Source organism: Chelonoidis abingdonii, chromosome 2 (genome assembly GCF_003597395.2).
Source record: "Chelonoidis abingdonii isolate Lonesome George chromosome 2, CheloAbing_2.0, whole genome shotgun sequence".
Taxonomy (NCBI): Eukaryota; Metazoa; Chordata; order Testudines; family Testudinidae; genus Chelonoidis; species Chelonoidis abingdonii.
Genome location: NC_133770.1, coordinates 75,738,896 through 75,754,846, shown reverse-complemented (window position 1 = coordinate 75,754,846; position 15,951 = coordinate 75,738,896). Strand labels below are relative to the sequence as shown.

Below are 15,951 nucleotides of genomic sequence, written 5' to 3'. Positions count from 1 at the left end.
AGCCTTCCCATTTTTGCCAGAAACATATGGGCCCGGTGAAAAAACCAGCCACTAATCAGGGGAGTGCTCTGTTCAAAGACATATATCTGCTCTTTTGCTCAGCTCTCTACCCTGGGTATATGTAACAAGTGGAGTAGGGAGCACTGATTTGCGTGACTGAGCAAGAAGAGTTTACCAGCAGTAAGGAGCTCTTCCATGAAGCTGGAAGAATTGGGGGTGCATAGGAGAACTGACAGCAGATACCCCTCAGGCTTGTAGCTGTGATATGGCACGTCTATAGAATGCCACCTTGTGGAATGTTCAGTCTTTTAACTTGAGCAGATGTACAGCTTAAGAAGTTGGAGTCCAGCTAAACAGCTGTCCAGGAAAGTCTTCAGCCAGAGAAGTCTTCATAAAAAAAATAAAAAGAAAAGAAATAGGTTCATCTTTTAATTTGGAATGAAGGAAGAGGAAACCAAGAAAGGCTACCCAAAAGGTAAAGTTCCTCTTCCAGATGTGTTGCACATGTCCATTCCAATTTAAGTGTGCAAGCACCCTGAGCACAGCTGTCGGAGATTTTTCCCCTAGTGCTATCCGTTGGCTCAGCACTGGCACCCCCTGGTGCCACATGCTCATAGCGCCAGTATAAGGGGCCCCCGCCAAGCCCACACTCCTCGGTTCCTTCTGACTGCCCGTGCAGCTGTTGGAACTTCCCCTCTCTCTCTTGAGCAAAGTGTTTTAGTGGTTGCCACTATTTTTCATTGTTAGATTTTGAAAGTTTAGTAGTTTCAGTACATTTAAGTAGTCATAGTTTAGGACTGGGACTCCTTTCCATGCTCGGAGATGCACTCTGTCCCTCCCCCGGTACTGGGGCATGCCTCAGGCACCAGAATTTAAACAGTGCTCTTCATGTGGCAAGCCTATACCTGTTAGTGACCCTAACTTGAGTTGTCTCAAGTGTTTGGGAGAGGGTCACAGGAAAGAGTGCTGCAACATCTTCTGGGAATTTAAGCACACATGCAGAAAGTCAGAGCAGCAAGGTTGAAAGTCCTACTGATGGAGGCGGTGCTGAGACCAGCCTTGGAGAAGAGATCAGACTTGGCACTGAGTATTTCAGCATCAGTACAAAGTGCTCCACTGGCAGCTAAGAGCTCTTGGCACTGGTGCTCCTCATTGGTACTGAAGAAGAAACATCGAAGCCACCAGGAGAAGACTTCCTTGCTGGCAAGGAAGGGAGACAAGCGAGCAGATCGGGACAGAGCGAGATCCATGCTAGGCCGTTCTCCCTCCCTGGCACTGTGGCAACCACTGGCAGAGGCACCAGCGTCGCAGAACCCAGTAGCGCCCAACCAACCAGCTGGTTGGCACCAGGCGGACCAGTTTGCAGTGCCTTTGACCCCAGAAGCCTACATGGCTGCTAGTGAGCTGATGACTTTATCAATACTGATCCCAGAGGGGAGACAGGACACAACACCAGTGGCGCTACACAGTGGCACCATGGCATCGACCACCTTTAAGCCAGTTTCAAGACCAGCCTCCAGGGGGAAACTCCCTTCATTGCCTCGCCAGAGATGTCTCCACAGCACCGATCTTCAGCACTGGGAGGATCGGCCCAGCCGTGGTCACCATGGTCTTCCACCTCCGTGTCGTCGTCTTCATCGAGTTCGGACTCGGGATCTGACTATTCAAACACCGGCACCGAAGGGAGACACTGCGTCAGTTCCCACAGACAGTGCTACTATTGGGAGTGCTAGGAGCAGGGATGACCCAAGGCACCAGGCCTGTGGTGTCCGGCACCCCTACAATGGAGCTTTTGGAACCTGCGGGGGCTTCCCCTAGGCCAAGGGACCAGCTCCCTTGGAGCACTCAGAGACTGTTACGGCACCAGGGGCACACAGGGAAACTCTGGAGCCAACACCCTCTACCGATCCTGATGCCAGAACAAGGATACTCCCTGATACTGATGCCAGTACTGGAACCAATACCAGTACCCAAGTTCTTGTGCCTCAGGAAGAGGCTGCAGTTGATGCTATGGCAGTGCACACCTCTTCCTCATTGTCTCAAGAGGACGAGCTCATGCTCAAGGGGCTTTCCCCGCTGCAGGATGACGTAAGGGCCCACCAAGACTTGTTAAAGTGGGTAGCCTCTGATCTTGGAAGGCAGAGGTTATCAAGGAACCATCAGGTGGGTTCCTAGACATTCTGCTGGCCGCAGCCCCTGCGAAGGTGGTCTGCCCTTACACAAATCTATTTTGGGACATATTAAGGCCATTTGGCAGACTCCTGCCTCCATTCCACCCACAGCAAAGAGAACAGAAGGAAAATACTTTTTGCCTGCAAAAGACTGTGAGTTCTTGTTCTCTCATCCCCCTCTGGGGTCCCTCATTGTTGCAGCTGCCAACAAAAAGGACCACCAAGGTCAGATGGGGTTTATCCCCAATCCAAAGGAGCCCAGGAAAATGGACCTTCTGGGTAGGGAGGCCTATTTGATGGGGGGACTCCAGTTGAGGATAGCGAAACAGCAGGCATTGCTGGGTCATTATGATTACATCATGCAGGAAGTAATGAACAAAGTCAAAGACAAAGACAGACTTCCCCAGGCTTGGTGGGGGCCCTTTATACCAGTGCTATGAGCACGCTGCACTAGGGGACAGCAGCGCCAAGCCGATGGATACCACTGGGGGGAAAATCTCTGACAGCTGTGATCAGAGCACTTGCACATATAAATCAGAATGGACATGTGCAACACATCCTGAAGAACAACAGTTTCAAAAGGTAGGTAACTGTTTTTTATCCTAAAGCTAACTATGGATCTCAGTCCACAAGCTGTAGAGAAGAAATATCAACTGAAGTGCAAAGCAGAAAGATAAGAAAGGCAAACTGATGCAGGTAAAGTGGATTTGCTGATCCTCTAGCTAGTATCCCAATTAGCAGTAATCACCATCTTATTTATATACGGCAGTGCTGTAAACGAACATGTCCCTGAGGTAAAACTTCATAGAATTAGATCCTAGAACCAGCTGAAGAAAACTAGAATTTAATAGGCCAAATTCCCCTAGAGCCATCTGCATCACATGGTGGTAATAAGCACAATGTAAGGAGCAATCTAAGAACCTGTTCATCTAAAATCATCAGATTTTTAAAACCTTGTATCCTCAGGTTCTTTCTTACAGTCTACACTAACCATCTTCCAAAAAAAAAATTGCACTCATGGGTGAGAATGTAAACTGGATTTAATCCTTCTAGATTCAGACTGCTTGCAGTTCCTTCAGTAAAGGGTAGCAGTACATATAGGTAGCACAAATAAGAAGGCTATGTAATATAGGCAGGAAACTTCAGGTCTACTCAAGGTATGCCAGCTGCTGATGGCCCCAGAAGGATCATTACAGCAATTGGGATTGCTGGAATGTAGTGGACTCTAGTCATCCCCTCTCTGACTCCTGGCATGCCAAGGCCTAGAAAGGGTGGCACAAAGCCAGCTGCACCAATTGAGGAGTCTCACACATCTCTTTGTTTGTTACACAGGCTTTCCCAGCCCATTTGCGCTACCATAGAAGGGCAAAGGCGCCAAAACAGGGTGGAAAATCTGGCCCATTGTATTTACTTAAAAGCAGAACCCTACATACTTAAAACAGTATGAGTCTATGTTGCTAAAATACCACGCGGCACATTAAAGATCTTCCCCTACTATTTCACTGAAAATGTGCAGCTACCCAATATCACTGCAAAGTTTTATTGTATACAAACTTATTTTTCAATGATTTAATAAAGACTAAATTTTTTTACGCCAAGGTTTAGTGCCCTTATACAACAGTTAAAGACATTTCATTTGATCTGTGCTCAGCATCCATCTTTCAATACCTTAACCATGATGTTTTTCCATTTAGGTTTATTTAGCCCGAAAAGAAGGGTCATCCTCCGCTTACATCTGTTGGAAGTTTGAGTGTGGGTCAGTTGGTCTAAAAATAGAAAACATTTCCATTCGAACGAACAGTCAGACGTTTCACAGTGGAAGAATAAGGTGGAGATTGCGCTCCAACATAGCAGAAGTTGATCTGACTGGAGGTAGGTGTGAAATCTGATTGATTTTATTTTTTAAATCATGAGGTATAAGTGCTAATGCAAATCCAGTGCACTAGTATGCAGGGAAGTGGAGGTGGGAGAAACAATGTAAGCAATAAAGAAAGTTAAAATGCAATTACATTTTAACCTTTTCCCACTGAGGCTTTTTGCCAGGGATAAGGAAATATGTGAGAACAATCAATATATAACTCCAACCTGCCACATTTTTCCATATTTGGGGAAAATAAAATTAGGATCCAGCAAAACCTGATGTGGCTACAGGAGATATATGGGCTCTTCAAAGCAGGGATTGTCTTTATATTTGTACATGATGTAGCAGAATGGGGCACCCAATCCTGACTGGAGCCTCTGGAGACTACCACAATACAAATATTAATTTGATTATCTGCAAATCAAACACTTTAATGTTCATTACAAATTGCCTCTTGAACATGTATTCTAGCAATATAAATTATCTGTGGCAGAACTTTAATTGTTTGGGGGTTTTTTCTCCCCCAACAGATAAAATTCTTCGCTCCTATTCAGATTTCTCTGATGCAACAGAAGTTATTTTGGAAGCTGAACTAAGTGGAGGGGATGGTCATATTGCATGGCAGCACACCCAGCTGTTTAGAGGGAGCTTAAGTAACTATGGAGAAAATTGTTTGGAGATAATTATAAAACTCATTGGTCTCTGAGAATCTAAACAGAGGAGAAATACTATTGGCAACAGGGATTTATTACATATAAAATGCTGTGGATACAATGTGAGGACTTGATTGTCAATTACCAGGGTTCATACTGCTGGCATTTTTTTTCCCATTTGCCAGTTTTAATTTGGCCATCATGAAAATAATAAATTTTATACTATGGACCATAGAGAAACATTGGAATTTCGCAGGGTTTATTCTTGTGTAAACTTACAGCAAATATGGAAACGTCAAAGTAAAAACATGTTTCATCCAAAACACAGAAATTAAGGTATTCAGAGTTACAATCGATGCTCCATCCTGAACTTGCTTCATAGTGAGAGGGGGGAATAATGATGGGAAAGCAAAACTGGGTGAGGAATATACAGCAGTTTTAACTTTGAATTTGGGGGCTGGTTTGTTTCACAATCTCTTCTGTTATTTGGAGTTAAAATTTGCACTTAGGTGTCTGGTAGGCAGCATGTGTTATATTGTTTTTAATTTTAAAAGACTTGTATAAAGGATAATATTAACCCCTAACATCTCCTGTGATTAAATCTACATACTATTTAGGCCTTTTAAAAGGTACAGTATTATTTTACATGATATACTAGAACAGGAGCTTTGGATAAATATTAAGGCAGTTTTTAAAGATGGCCTAGATATATGCGTGTATTGGTCTAAGTAATAAACATATTTTGGAGTATAATAGTATACTGGGTAAATATATTTATGTGAATGTCATGTTCAACATGTACCTAGAAATTCTGTTATGGTCTATCATGTAAAATAGAGATTTAAAATTGAGTAAAAACAAATAATTTTTATCCTGGAAAATGCCTAGTTTGTTATACATATTTTTGTACTGTCTAAATCCAGATTTATCCCCCTTTTTATTAAGTTGCTTATTGAGCAGATGGATCATAATCACTTTTTAAGAAGCTATTATCTTGTGTCAGTCTGAGTCACGTGCACCAGATTTGGTGCTAGAAGTACACGAGGTGCTTTTATTGACCCCTTTGATGCGTAAAAAATTTCAGACCATAGAATTCAGTTTTTAACTTTTTGCCCCAAACACAACCAACACTACAATTCAGGAGATCAGACTTCGTTTTCTGGCCTGGTCTAGCTCCATGGCCTGGCATGGGCTGGGAGTGCTGTGGATGCAGTATAATGAGCCACTGGAGAGTAATTGCTTGGTTACAACAGCCTCCATGAACTATTAAGAAATTGTGTAACTCTGTCTCCTTCTCCCCTCCCTCCCCAAACACAAACAAACAAACATCTGAGGAACGGTGTTGGGATTTTTAAAAGTGTTGGACTACCTTATTACCTGTGTAGTTATGCAAACTAAGAAGAGACTTCAGGATTTAAACTGATCATTTGTGGGGGATTAGGAAGAAATACTCTGCACTCCCTGTGTAGAGAACACTTGAGCAACTCAACACAAGTGAAATGCACAGAATTGCACCAAACAGAACAATATTAATATACACACATATACTCCCATGCACACCTAGTACAATGTGACATCATGCCTTGATTAACCTGTAGCTTCAAAGAAAAAAAAGTCAAAAAGTTCTAATAGTGAGGAATAAAGTATGAGACAGAGCTAAAGGGTAAAGAACTAATCCATGTAGAAAAAGGGGTTGTACAGAAGATAGGAGACTTTGAAAGAACTAATTATGAAGTTGAATCAATTGAAAATACTCAAAAGAATAAACTGAGAGTAGAATAGTCTACATTCTGCTTGAACAGCAGGAGCAGCAAGAATGACAAAGGTATGAGGAAAACTAGTAGGATTGAGGATCTTAAAGCAATACACAGTAAAGAGGGGAAATAAATTGATTAAGTTTGTGGACATGTTACAAGATCGTTTCTCTAGAAATTATGGGCTTCAACTCCCATTGAAATCAATGGCAAAGCTCCCGTTGACTTTAATGGCACTGAATCAGGGCTTATTATAAGGAAGATTGAAAAGAGTTTGCAATGTTTTGTAACACAAAAGATGACTGGTGATATAGAAGTGAGGAAACATCCCTACATCAGTAACTAATTGTCAAGGTTCCTTCCCCACGCTGAACTCTAGGGTACACATGTGGGGACCTGCATGAGAACCTCTAAGCTTAACTACCAGTTTAAATCTGGTTTTGCTGCCACCACCCAAATTATTTATGAGTTATTTGAGAAACTCTGTCTACCTCCCCACTAGAATATTTTCCTCCCAAGTACTATAACCCTTTTTTGAGTAGCCTTGAGAGACTTCTCCACCAAGTTTCTGGTGAACACTGATCCAAACCCTTGGATCTTAAAACAAGGAGAAATTAACCATTTCCTCTCCTTTCTCCCCCACCAATTCCTGATGAGTCCAGATCCAACCTCCTTGGATCTTAAAACAAGGAAAAATCAATCAGGTTCTTAAAAAGAAGGCTTTTAATTAAAGAAAGAAAGTTAAAAATCATTTCTGTAAAATCAGGATGGAAGATAACTTTACAGGGTAATCAGATTCAAAGAGCCCAGAGGAACTCCCTCTAGCCTTAGATTCAAAGTTACAGCAAAAAGAGGTAAACCCTTTAACAAAAGGAACATTTACAAGTTGAGAAAACAAAGATAAAACTAACACGCCTTGTCTGGCGATTACTTACGAGTTTGAAATATGAGAGACTGGTTTAGAAAGATTTGCAGAGCATGGATTGATGTCTGGTCCCTTTTAGTCGCAAGAGCGAACAACCCCCAAAACAAAGAGCACACAAACAAAAGCCTTCCCCCCACCAAGATTTGAAAGTATCTTGTCCCCTTATTGGTCCTTTGGGTCAGGTGTCAGCCAGGTTACCTGAGCTTCTTAACCCTTTACAGGTAAAAGGATTTTGGTATCTCTAGCCAGGAGGAATTTTATAGTATTGTACACAGGAGGGCTGTTACCGTTCCCTTTATAGTTATGACACTAATAAAAAGCAAAAATATTCCTTTACTGCAGGATGATGCTCAGGCAAACCAAAAATCAGTTTCCTATAAAACAGACCCACAAAAAAGTGGGTTTGGAGGACCAAGTGTTTTTGGAGGGAGCAAAGCCTCACAACCTCCTTCATCTATGGAGGCAGACATAATCCGCAGAAGACTGCATACTCCTCTGCAGGTCTCCATTCTCCTGGCGAGCAAGAGCAATGCAGTGTCACTCACCAAGGGCACACACCAGGAGTTAATGTTGAGTTACAAGAAAATACTCAGCTTTTCCTGATGTCATGAATTGTTTTTAAACAACTTTAAAGAGACTTGCAATCACAGGAGTTAGTAACTCTGACCTTGGAACCTATTGCTGCTTAGCCGTGCATTTAGTTCACATTTAACATAGCTTTTTCTCTAGAGGCATTAGTAAGAGGAGTAGCCTTCTCCCCACACACAAGTTTTAAGATTGATCTCATTGTGATTGTTAGCCAAAATGGCTGCCTTGGTACTTCTGTGAAAATTTTGGAATAATCTCAATAATAAAATGTATAGCTAGATGTGGATTTCATAACCTAATTTAAATTTTGGAGCTCTTAAAAAATCCCAAACATATCTTTATTTTTACAGAAAAAATAATGTGAAGACTCAACTAATGCAAAAATTAATTGGCAAAATTGTTTGCAGTGTTGTAACCATGCAAATTTAGTCATGTTCTACCAGATCTTAGTTATGAGATTTGAGGATAAAACAAGGAAAGAAAATATTCGGGCCATATATTCTACCAGAAGTCAATAAGCAAGAAAAGACTTATCTAGTGATACTGGACAATAAAACTCTTACTACTGTGTAATCTTTGCTGCCTTGATAGGGTTGTTATTACAAGTCAGAGATTGATACACAGTCCTCTCTTTTCAGTATCCTAAATTTTATTGTTATATTTTATATCTATCTCTATATCCATAGATATAGATCATTAGATTACTGAAAAGAGAGGGTTATTAGGAATTCCAGAAAACCCTAACCTTATTTGGTAATTGGGTAAGCAGATAGTGGATCAAATTTAATATTAGTAAGATGAAAGTAATGCCTGCTCAATTTTCACACACAATTTTGTACCCTGGGTTGGCCAGACCATCTCAGGTTAAAAACAGTGGCTATGGATAGCTCAATAAAGTCATCCACTCAAAGCAATGCAGCAGTTAATGTGCACTATTAAAATGTTTGAATGAAGTGAGGAGATTTAAAATATTGTAGTCCTTGTTAATCAACAATACATTTGCAACTCAAGTATTACTTTCATTTTGATTATAGCAGTAGCAATCAGTAGAAATACTTATTTTAGGAAAGACTTGATGAGGGAAACCCAAAGATTAAATACAAGTAAAATCCAAAAGTTATATTGAACTCCTTCTTGTGTCCCTGAAGTAAGTACCCTTTGTAAGGCAGAATAGTTTGAACTCTTTAGCAAATAAATTCTACAAAATGAGCTCGTTTTCTGATCTCCATTTCAGTCCAGATCAATTTTTATTAAAAAGGCGATTTTTTTTTTTTTTTTTTTTTTTTTTTTACTTAAATGCCAGTTTCTTCCTGTGACAGCACTTGATTTCTTTCATCAATGATTCCTTGACAAAACCTTATGCTAGAGTGGACTTAAAATATTGTAAGGTAAAAAGGTTCCATGCTATGAAGTGCTTCAAAAGTATGGGTATCAATTTGTGACAACTGTGGTGCGTATTCTTGATTGAGTTAAATGGGGAAATTGTTAGGCCATGGGTAGATGGAAGTCACCACTTATATGGCTTTTTAAGAGTTTGGGGGGTGAACAGAAAAAAAATACAGGTTCCAATGCTGCAAGGCCAAATCATAATATATGTAGGATCTCAGCCTATTACAGACTTTATGTAATTGTGTACAAAAATGAATATATAGGTACAGGGCATATCCACACTGCTTTCAAAGCATCATGGAAATGTGACAAAAGTAATCTTTTCAAACAGGTTCTTCTGATAAGCACAAAAATAGCCAAATTAACACTTGCAATATAATTTTAAATGCCGTTGATACTCAAAGAGTTACATGAGCAACCTGAACAGAAAATCCCTTGCTCTTGGATAGAATTTGCCTTATACATACCTCTTTACAGCAGATCTTAATGTGTCTTTTTGTGTTAAAATACAATATTAACAAGGTTGGGCTGTGGAATTATCAGTCACTTGTGGCCACCAAAGAAATAACAAAAAGTAGTATCTTCCATTGCTGTAAGTTCCTAGGATATCTGCATCTGATCCATGATCCGAAAACATGGTCCATGGATATCCACATCCGCCAATGTGGATATCTGGAGATTTGCAGGGCTCTACTTGTCTGATTAAAAGCCAGGGGCACTATATGTGAAGGGAGCCCTTTGCAGGCAATAAGAAGATAAAAGAATCTCCACACTGGGTCAGACCAATGGTCCATCTAGTCAGTCTCCGACAGTGGCCAGAACCAGATGCTTCAGAGGGAATGAACAGAACAGGGCAATTTTCAGTGATCCATTTCTTGTTATCCAGCACCAGCTTTAGTCAGTTGAAGGTTGCATCCCTGACCATGTCAGCTAATAGCCACTGATGGACCTATCCTCCATGAGGTTATTTAATTATTTTTGAACCCACTTATACTTAGGTTTTCTGTGTATTGTGTGAAGAAGTACTTCCTTTTGTTTGTTTTAAACACACTGCCTATTATTTCATTGGCTGACGCAGGTTCTTGTGTTATGTGAAGGGGTAAATAACACTTCCTTATTCACTTTATCCATACCATGCATGATTTTGTAGACTTTTATATCATTCACCCTTAGTTGTCCCTTTTCTAAGATGGACAGCCTAAATCTTGTTGTTCTCTCCTAGCTGTTCTATACCCCTAATCATTTTTGTTGCCCTTCCCTGTACCCTTTCCAATTCTAATATATCTTTTTTGAGATGGGGTGACTAGAACTGCATGCGGTATTCAAGGTGTGGGTATACCATGAATTTAAATAGGGGCATTATGATATTTTCTGATTTACTATCTATACCTTTCCTAATGGTTCCTAACATTCTGTTAGTTTTTTTGACTGCCACTGCATATTTTTCAGAGGACTGTCCACAATGACTCTCTTTCTTGAGTGTTAACAGCTCTTTTAGACTCCATCATTTTGTATAGCTGGCATTATTTTTTCCATTGTACATTCATTTGCACATATCGACATCATCTGCCATTTTGTCCCCCAATCACCCAGAAGGAGACCTTCTGCTGTTGGTGTGGTTAATCCACCTCCACGAAAGGCGGTAGCTATGTTGATGAGAGACACACTTCTGTTGAAATAGCGCTGTCTGCACTGGAGGTTAGGTCAGTATAACTATGTCACTCAGGGGTGTGGATTTTTCACACTCGTGAGAGATGTAGTTATTCTGATGTAAGTTTGTCATGTAGATGTGTTCTTAAATGCTCACATAAAGAAGCAGGTGATCCTTTAAAGTGGAAGTGACCCCTTCTGTTCCTGAATGATGTTTTGCTGCCTTTACATATTAGGCAACAGTAAAAGCTTTTTCCACACATTGGTTCAGAATGAAATGTACAGAACCCTGAAAATAAACTACATTTGTCTCCTCGCTACAATGAGGGGGGAGGGATAGCTCAGTGGTTTGAGCATTGGCCTGCTAAACCCAGGGTTGGGAGTTCAGTCCTTGAGGGGGTCACTTAAGGGTCTGGGGCAAAATCAGTACTTGGTCCTGCTAGTGAAGGCAGGGGGCTGGACTCAATGACCCTTCAGAGTCCCTTCCAGTCCTAGGAGATAGGTACATCTCCAATCATTAGACATGAAAACAGGCACTCAGACTGTATGTACTCTCGCTGAAACCTGGAAACACCCATCAGGAGAGTTCTAACAACACAAAATGAAAACAACAGCAATTCCCTTGAAGGCCAGTGATAAAGCAAGTCAGCTACCAGGAGTCCCCCTATCTCCCTCCCCACCCTCATTTGTGGCAATGTTACTGTCTCCCAACAGATGTTCAGTTAATGCATTAGTAGATCATTAATGTGGACCAGCTTCCATATTGGAATTGTTCAGCCTCATGTTATGATAGCGTTAGGAGCAAAGGGTCTAAACTGTGGGTGAGGTTGAGAGAATAAAAATAGTCATTGTTGACTTCGCATAAAAAAAAGACACTATCTTTATTTAACGCCTGCACTCAAAATGATGGAACAGGGATTGTATGCTAACTAGACAGATAATGAAAGGAACACCATCAACTCTCATCTAGCACTTTACAAATGCAGGTAAGTATCACCCCTATTTTACAGATGAGAAAACTGAGGCACGGGTAGAAGTGATTTACATAAATTCGCACAGCATGTTAGTGGCAGCAGCAGGAGCAGAAACTGATCCGATGACCTAGCACCTGAATGACATGGTCTAGTTCTCATACTGTGGTGACCTCTTATTACAGACAACAAAATACAGTATACAACCAAACAAAACATCACATTTGAGATGCTACCCTAGGCTCCCCTAAATTCTCAGTTTTTCACACATTGCACAGTCAACCTGTGAAACTCCTAGCCAGAGGATGTTGTGACAGGGTTCAAAAAAGAACTAAATAAATTCATGGAGGATCGGTCCATCAATGGCTATTAGCTAGATGGGCAGGAATGGTGTCCCTAGCCTCTGTTCGCCAGAAGCTGGGAAATGGGCAACAAGAAATGCATCACTTGATTACCTTTTGTGTTCATTCCCTCTGAAGCACCTGGCATTGGCCACTGTCGGAAGACAGGATACTGGGCTAGATGGATCTTTAATCTGACCCAGTGTAGCCATCCTTATGGTAATATTCTTCATTAGAAGGTAAGGAGAGTTATGCATGCACAATAAGGTGAATTAGCCTTCAGTTCACCAGCTACACACACCAGTACATGGATGTCATGACTCAGAGAAGAAAAATCTTAACACCAAAGAAACCACAAAGTTTAAAAACCAGGTATCTGACAATTGGGTTCACTCAGTGATGCGGCTGTGCAACTATAAGAGTTGGCATGTTACGGAAGAGTGACCAAGTTCTTTCTCAAACATGCTGAGTCAGAACTTATAAACACAGAACAACTTTTCCTGCAGTCCTTCCAATGATCACACTGTTATTTATTGTACAGTTTGCCATGCTGACTGAAGCACATCATCGCCATGATATATGGGAACCGTGGTGAGGTTACTGATGCAGAAAGAAACCCAATGGCGATTTTACCCAGCCTCCAAATTAGCAGTTATTGGTAAAGCTTGGTGTGCCAGAATATACCTGTGTTTCCACACTATACATTATTGTAAAAATTTTTGTACAAGCCATGTCTTGGGAGGTATCATTTAAAGACTCAATTTGCTGACCAGTAATACCATGATAAAATGCATGTAGCAGCATTATTTTTGAAGTTATAAAAATAAGCTGAAATCATGACTAAAAGTATGTTTCCCAGATAAGTCTGGGGAGTGGCTAAACCAGTTCCTCAGAGACAAAGGGCAAGCTGATGCTTCAGCCAGATATAAACAAGGCTGATGGGCCATTACCTGCTAAGTGTCCATTCTTTGTCAGGAAAGGGGGTAGAAACAAAAATCTACATCTTAGCAAAGAAACCGCATGGAGTTCCCTTCCACACAGACTGCCTGTCGCCATGCTTCAAGCTGGAAATGCTTCGGTGAGGCACAAGTAAGCATTTGATCTTTATTTCACTTGTAACAAGTTCTGACTTTTATGCTTCATTACTTGTACTCATTTAAAATCTCTCTTTTTGTAGTAAATAAACTTTATGGTTTTATCTAATCCAGTGTGTTCAAGTTAGAGTGTCTGGGTAACAAGTTGTGTGCATATTACTCCCTTAAAGGAATAATGGACTTAATATAGTCATACTGTCCAGGAGAGGGCTGGGCAGTACAGAACATACATTTCTGGGGGAAAATCTGGGATTAGGAGTGTGTTGTGGTCACCCTGTGGTAATCTTGTAGGCTGGTGAGAGCCAAGGTGTGGCTGGCCGACTGCAGCATGCACAGTCACGGTTGGGAGCGACTTACATGGTGGAGGCTATGAGCAGTCCAGGTTGGAGGCTGCAGTAGCAAGGCATTGTAAAGGGCACCTGAAGTAACAGGCAGGGGTGACACAGCTACACATTAGTCTGGATTGCATCCTGGTATGTATCATTTAAATTGAACTTTTTGTCTTTCAACACATAGAAGAGTATTTGACAATGAACAGAAACCAGAGAAAGGCACCATGTAGGAAAAAAACCTGTGTCTTAGTCCACACTAACTGGGGCATACATTTCTAATTCAGACTAGAATGTTGTGCACTACTTGGCCTCTGTGGATCCTTTAACACACACTAAGGTGTTTTTAGTGCATGGTAATAGGGTCTACACAGGGCAGTTGGTGTGGAATACGGTGTGCAATATGGTGGTGCTCCTTAAAATTTACACCCCAGTTTAAGTGGACTAAGGCATCAAGATAGAAGCCCAAAGGAGGAAGGACGGACACACACACTCTCTCTCTCTCTCTCTCAAAAGGAGAACACATAGCAAAGAAAAGATATTCAAAAGGACATAGAAAAGTCATTCCAGAAAGACAACCTTTAGACTTGATCATGCAAGATCTGGAGCACCCTGAACTATCGTGGTCAGCAGCTTGCAGGATAAAGCCTTTAAACAGAAAAGAAATCACCCTACTTCACCACTACCCTTTCTAAAGATAAAAGACAACACAGAAAAAGTACTTTGTGTGGGGTGAACACCCCCCACAAGCCCTGAACAGGTTAATATGAGTCAAAGAGTGTCAATTAATCTTACATGCTACACCGGAGGGAATCCAGGGATTGATAAATTACTAACTGCAGATGAAGCCCAGCTGGGGGAGTATAAAAGCGAGAAGGAAGAAGTTCCAGGGAGATCTGCAATCAAACCCTAGAGGGCAAGGGAGTTGGCCAGGGACAATGAGAAAGACTGGAGGAGAGTAAGCCCTGGGGTCTTACCCTGGAATAGGGAGTCTTACAAAAGGCCTAGAGAGTGCAGTAGGTATGGGGGGGGGGGTGGAGGAAGCACCAATGGTAAACCCAGAGATAGGCAAGGAGACAACTGTGGGGTAGGAAGGAGCCCCAGGCACAGCAACTGAGACTGAGCAATCCTAGGTTACTAAGCATAGGTCCCTTGCTGGAACCCAAAGTAGCAGGCAGGCCTGGGTTCCCCTATCAGTTACTGGGAAAGTGACACAGGACCTGCAGTCAGAACAACAGACTACCTGAAACAGCATTGGACAGCTTATCTAGTGGGAGTTCATCTTGGAAGGAGGGGACTGTATAGTGACCTGTCTGGAGGGCCAAGTCATTATGACGGCACACACTGCATCACACAAAGAGAAGAGTGACAGTGCACGCAACCACTAGAAAGGGGTCCCCATGGCATGAGCTAATTCCCACCTCCAGCCACAAGGAGGCACACCTCACATAATGCCCATTGTGGATTATGCCATCTAGTATGAAAATAAACCGTGTTGGTTTATGTATGTTACTAAAGATATTCTGAAGTGTTTTTGGTTTGGGTGTTTTGTTCGTTGAGAAGAACTTGCTGCCTATGTCTTTGTAGAGCAACTCCCATAAGGATAGTAATGGTTTTTGCATTACTCTATCCTCTAGCATGAGTAAACAAAACCTAAAATGACAGACTGGAATTCCCAAAAGAAATACCAGAGAAAAAGAGGTTGGGGGACTGGTTCCTGTAGCTGATTACGTTTAAAAGTTGTTGAAAATCGAATGGCATCTGACATGACTAGTGATTTTTGTTCAGCAAAGTAAGTCAATACTCCAGCTCTCTCAGGCAGGAAAGGAAATTAATGTCATGACACCTTACAAAGAAAACAACTATAAGTATAAATGAAGCAGTTCCAGTCCAGTGACTTTTTACCTTTTTTGGTATGAAAAGCTCCTAGTTTCCAAACAATATTGTGACTGAAATCAGTGATTCAATGTAAAAGTATTTGACCATGCACCAAGGATCAAAACCTAAGGATCATATTTTAATGAGAGTTTCTGAGTAAGGACTTCAGGATTGGTTTTTTACTACCTACTTGCTGGGAATCTACAGAACCATGGTTATACCACCTCCACTGTACAGAACTAATTGCTGGGGAAATTCTCCATCACTGCACAGGCACAGAATTCATGTCCCCTGCAGATTTCTTTGCTACTTCGCAGAAAAATGACTTCTGACGGGGAGCAAAGGGA

General features: G+C 41.5%; 1 protein-coding gene across 2 annotated transcripts in view; it reads left to right on the top strand.

Annotated features, from left to right (window-relative positions):
* NGLY1 (N-glycanase 1) overlaps positions 1-5,566 on the top strand; it is a 51,653-nt gene extending 46,087 nt beyond the window's left edge. For both annotated transcript variants that reach the window (XM_075062466.1, XM_032768030.2), the window contains 2 exons: positions 3,866-4,043; positions 4,563-5,566. In XM_075062466.1, the coding sequence (XP_074918567.1) occupies positions 3,866-4,043; positions 4,563-4,738 (354 nt within the window). In that variant the 3' untranslated portion in view covers positions 4,739-5,566. The remainder of the gene's footprint in view (positions 1-3,865; positions 4,044-4,562) is intronic.
* The last annotated feature ends 10,385 nt before the right edge of the window (positions 5,567-15,951 follow it).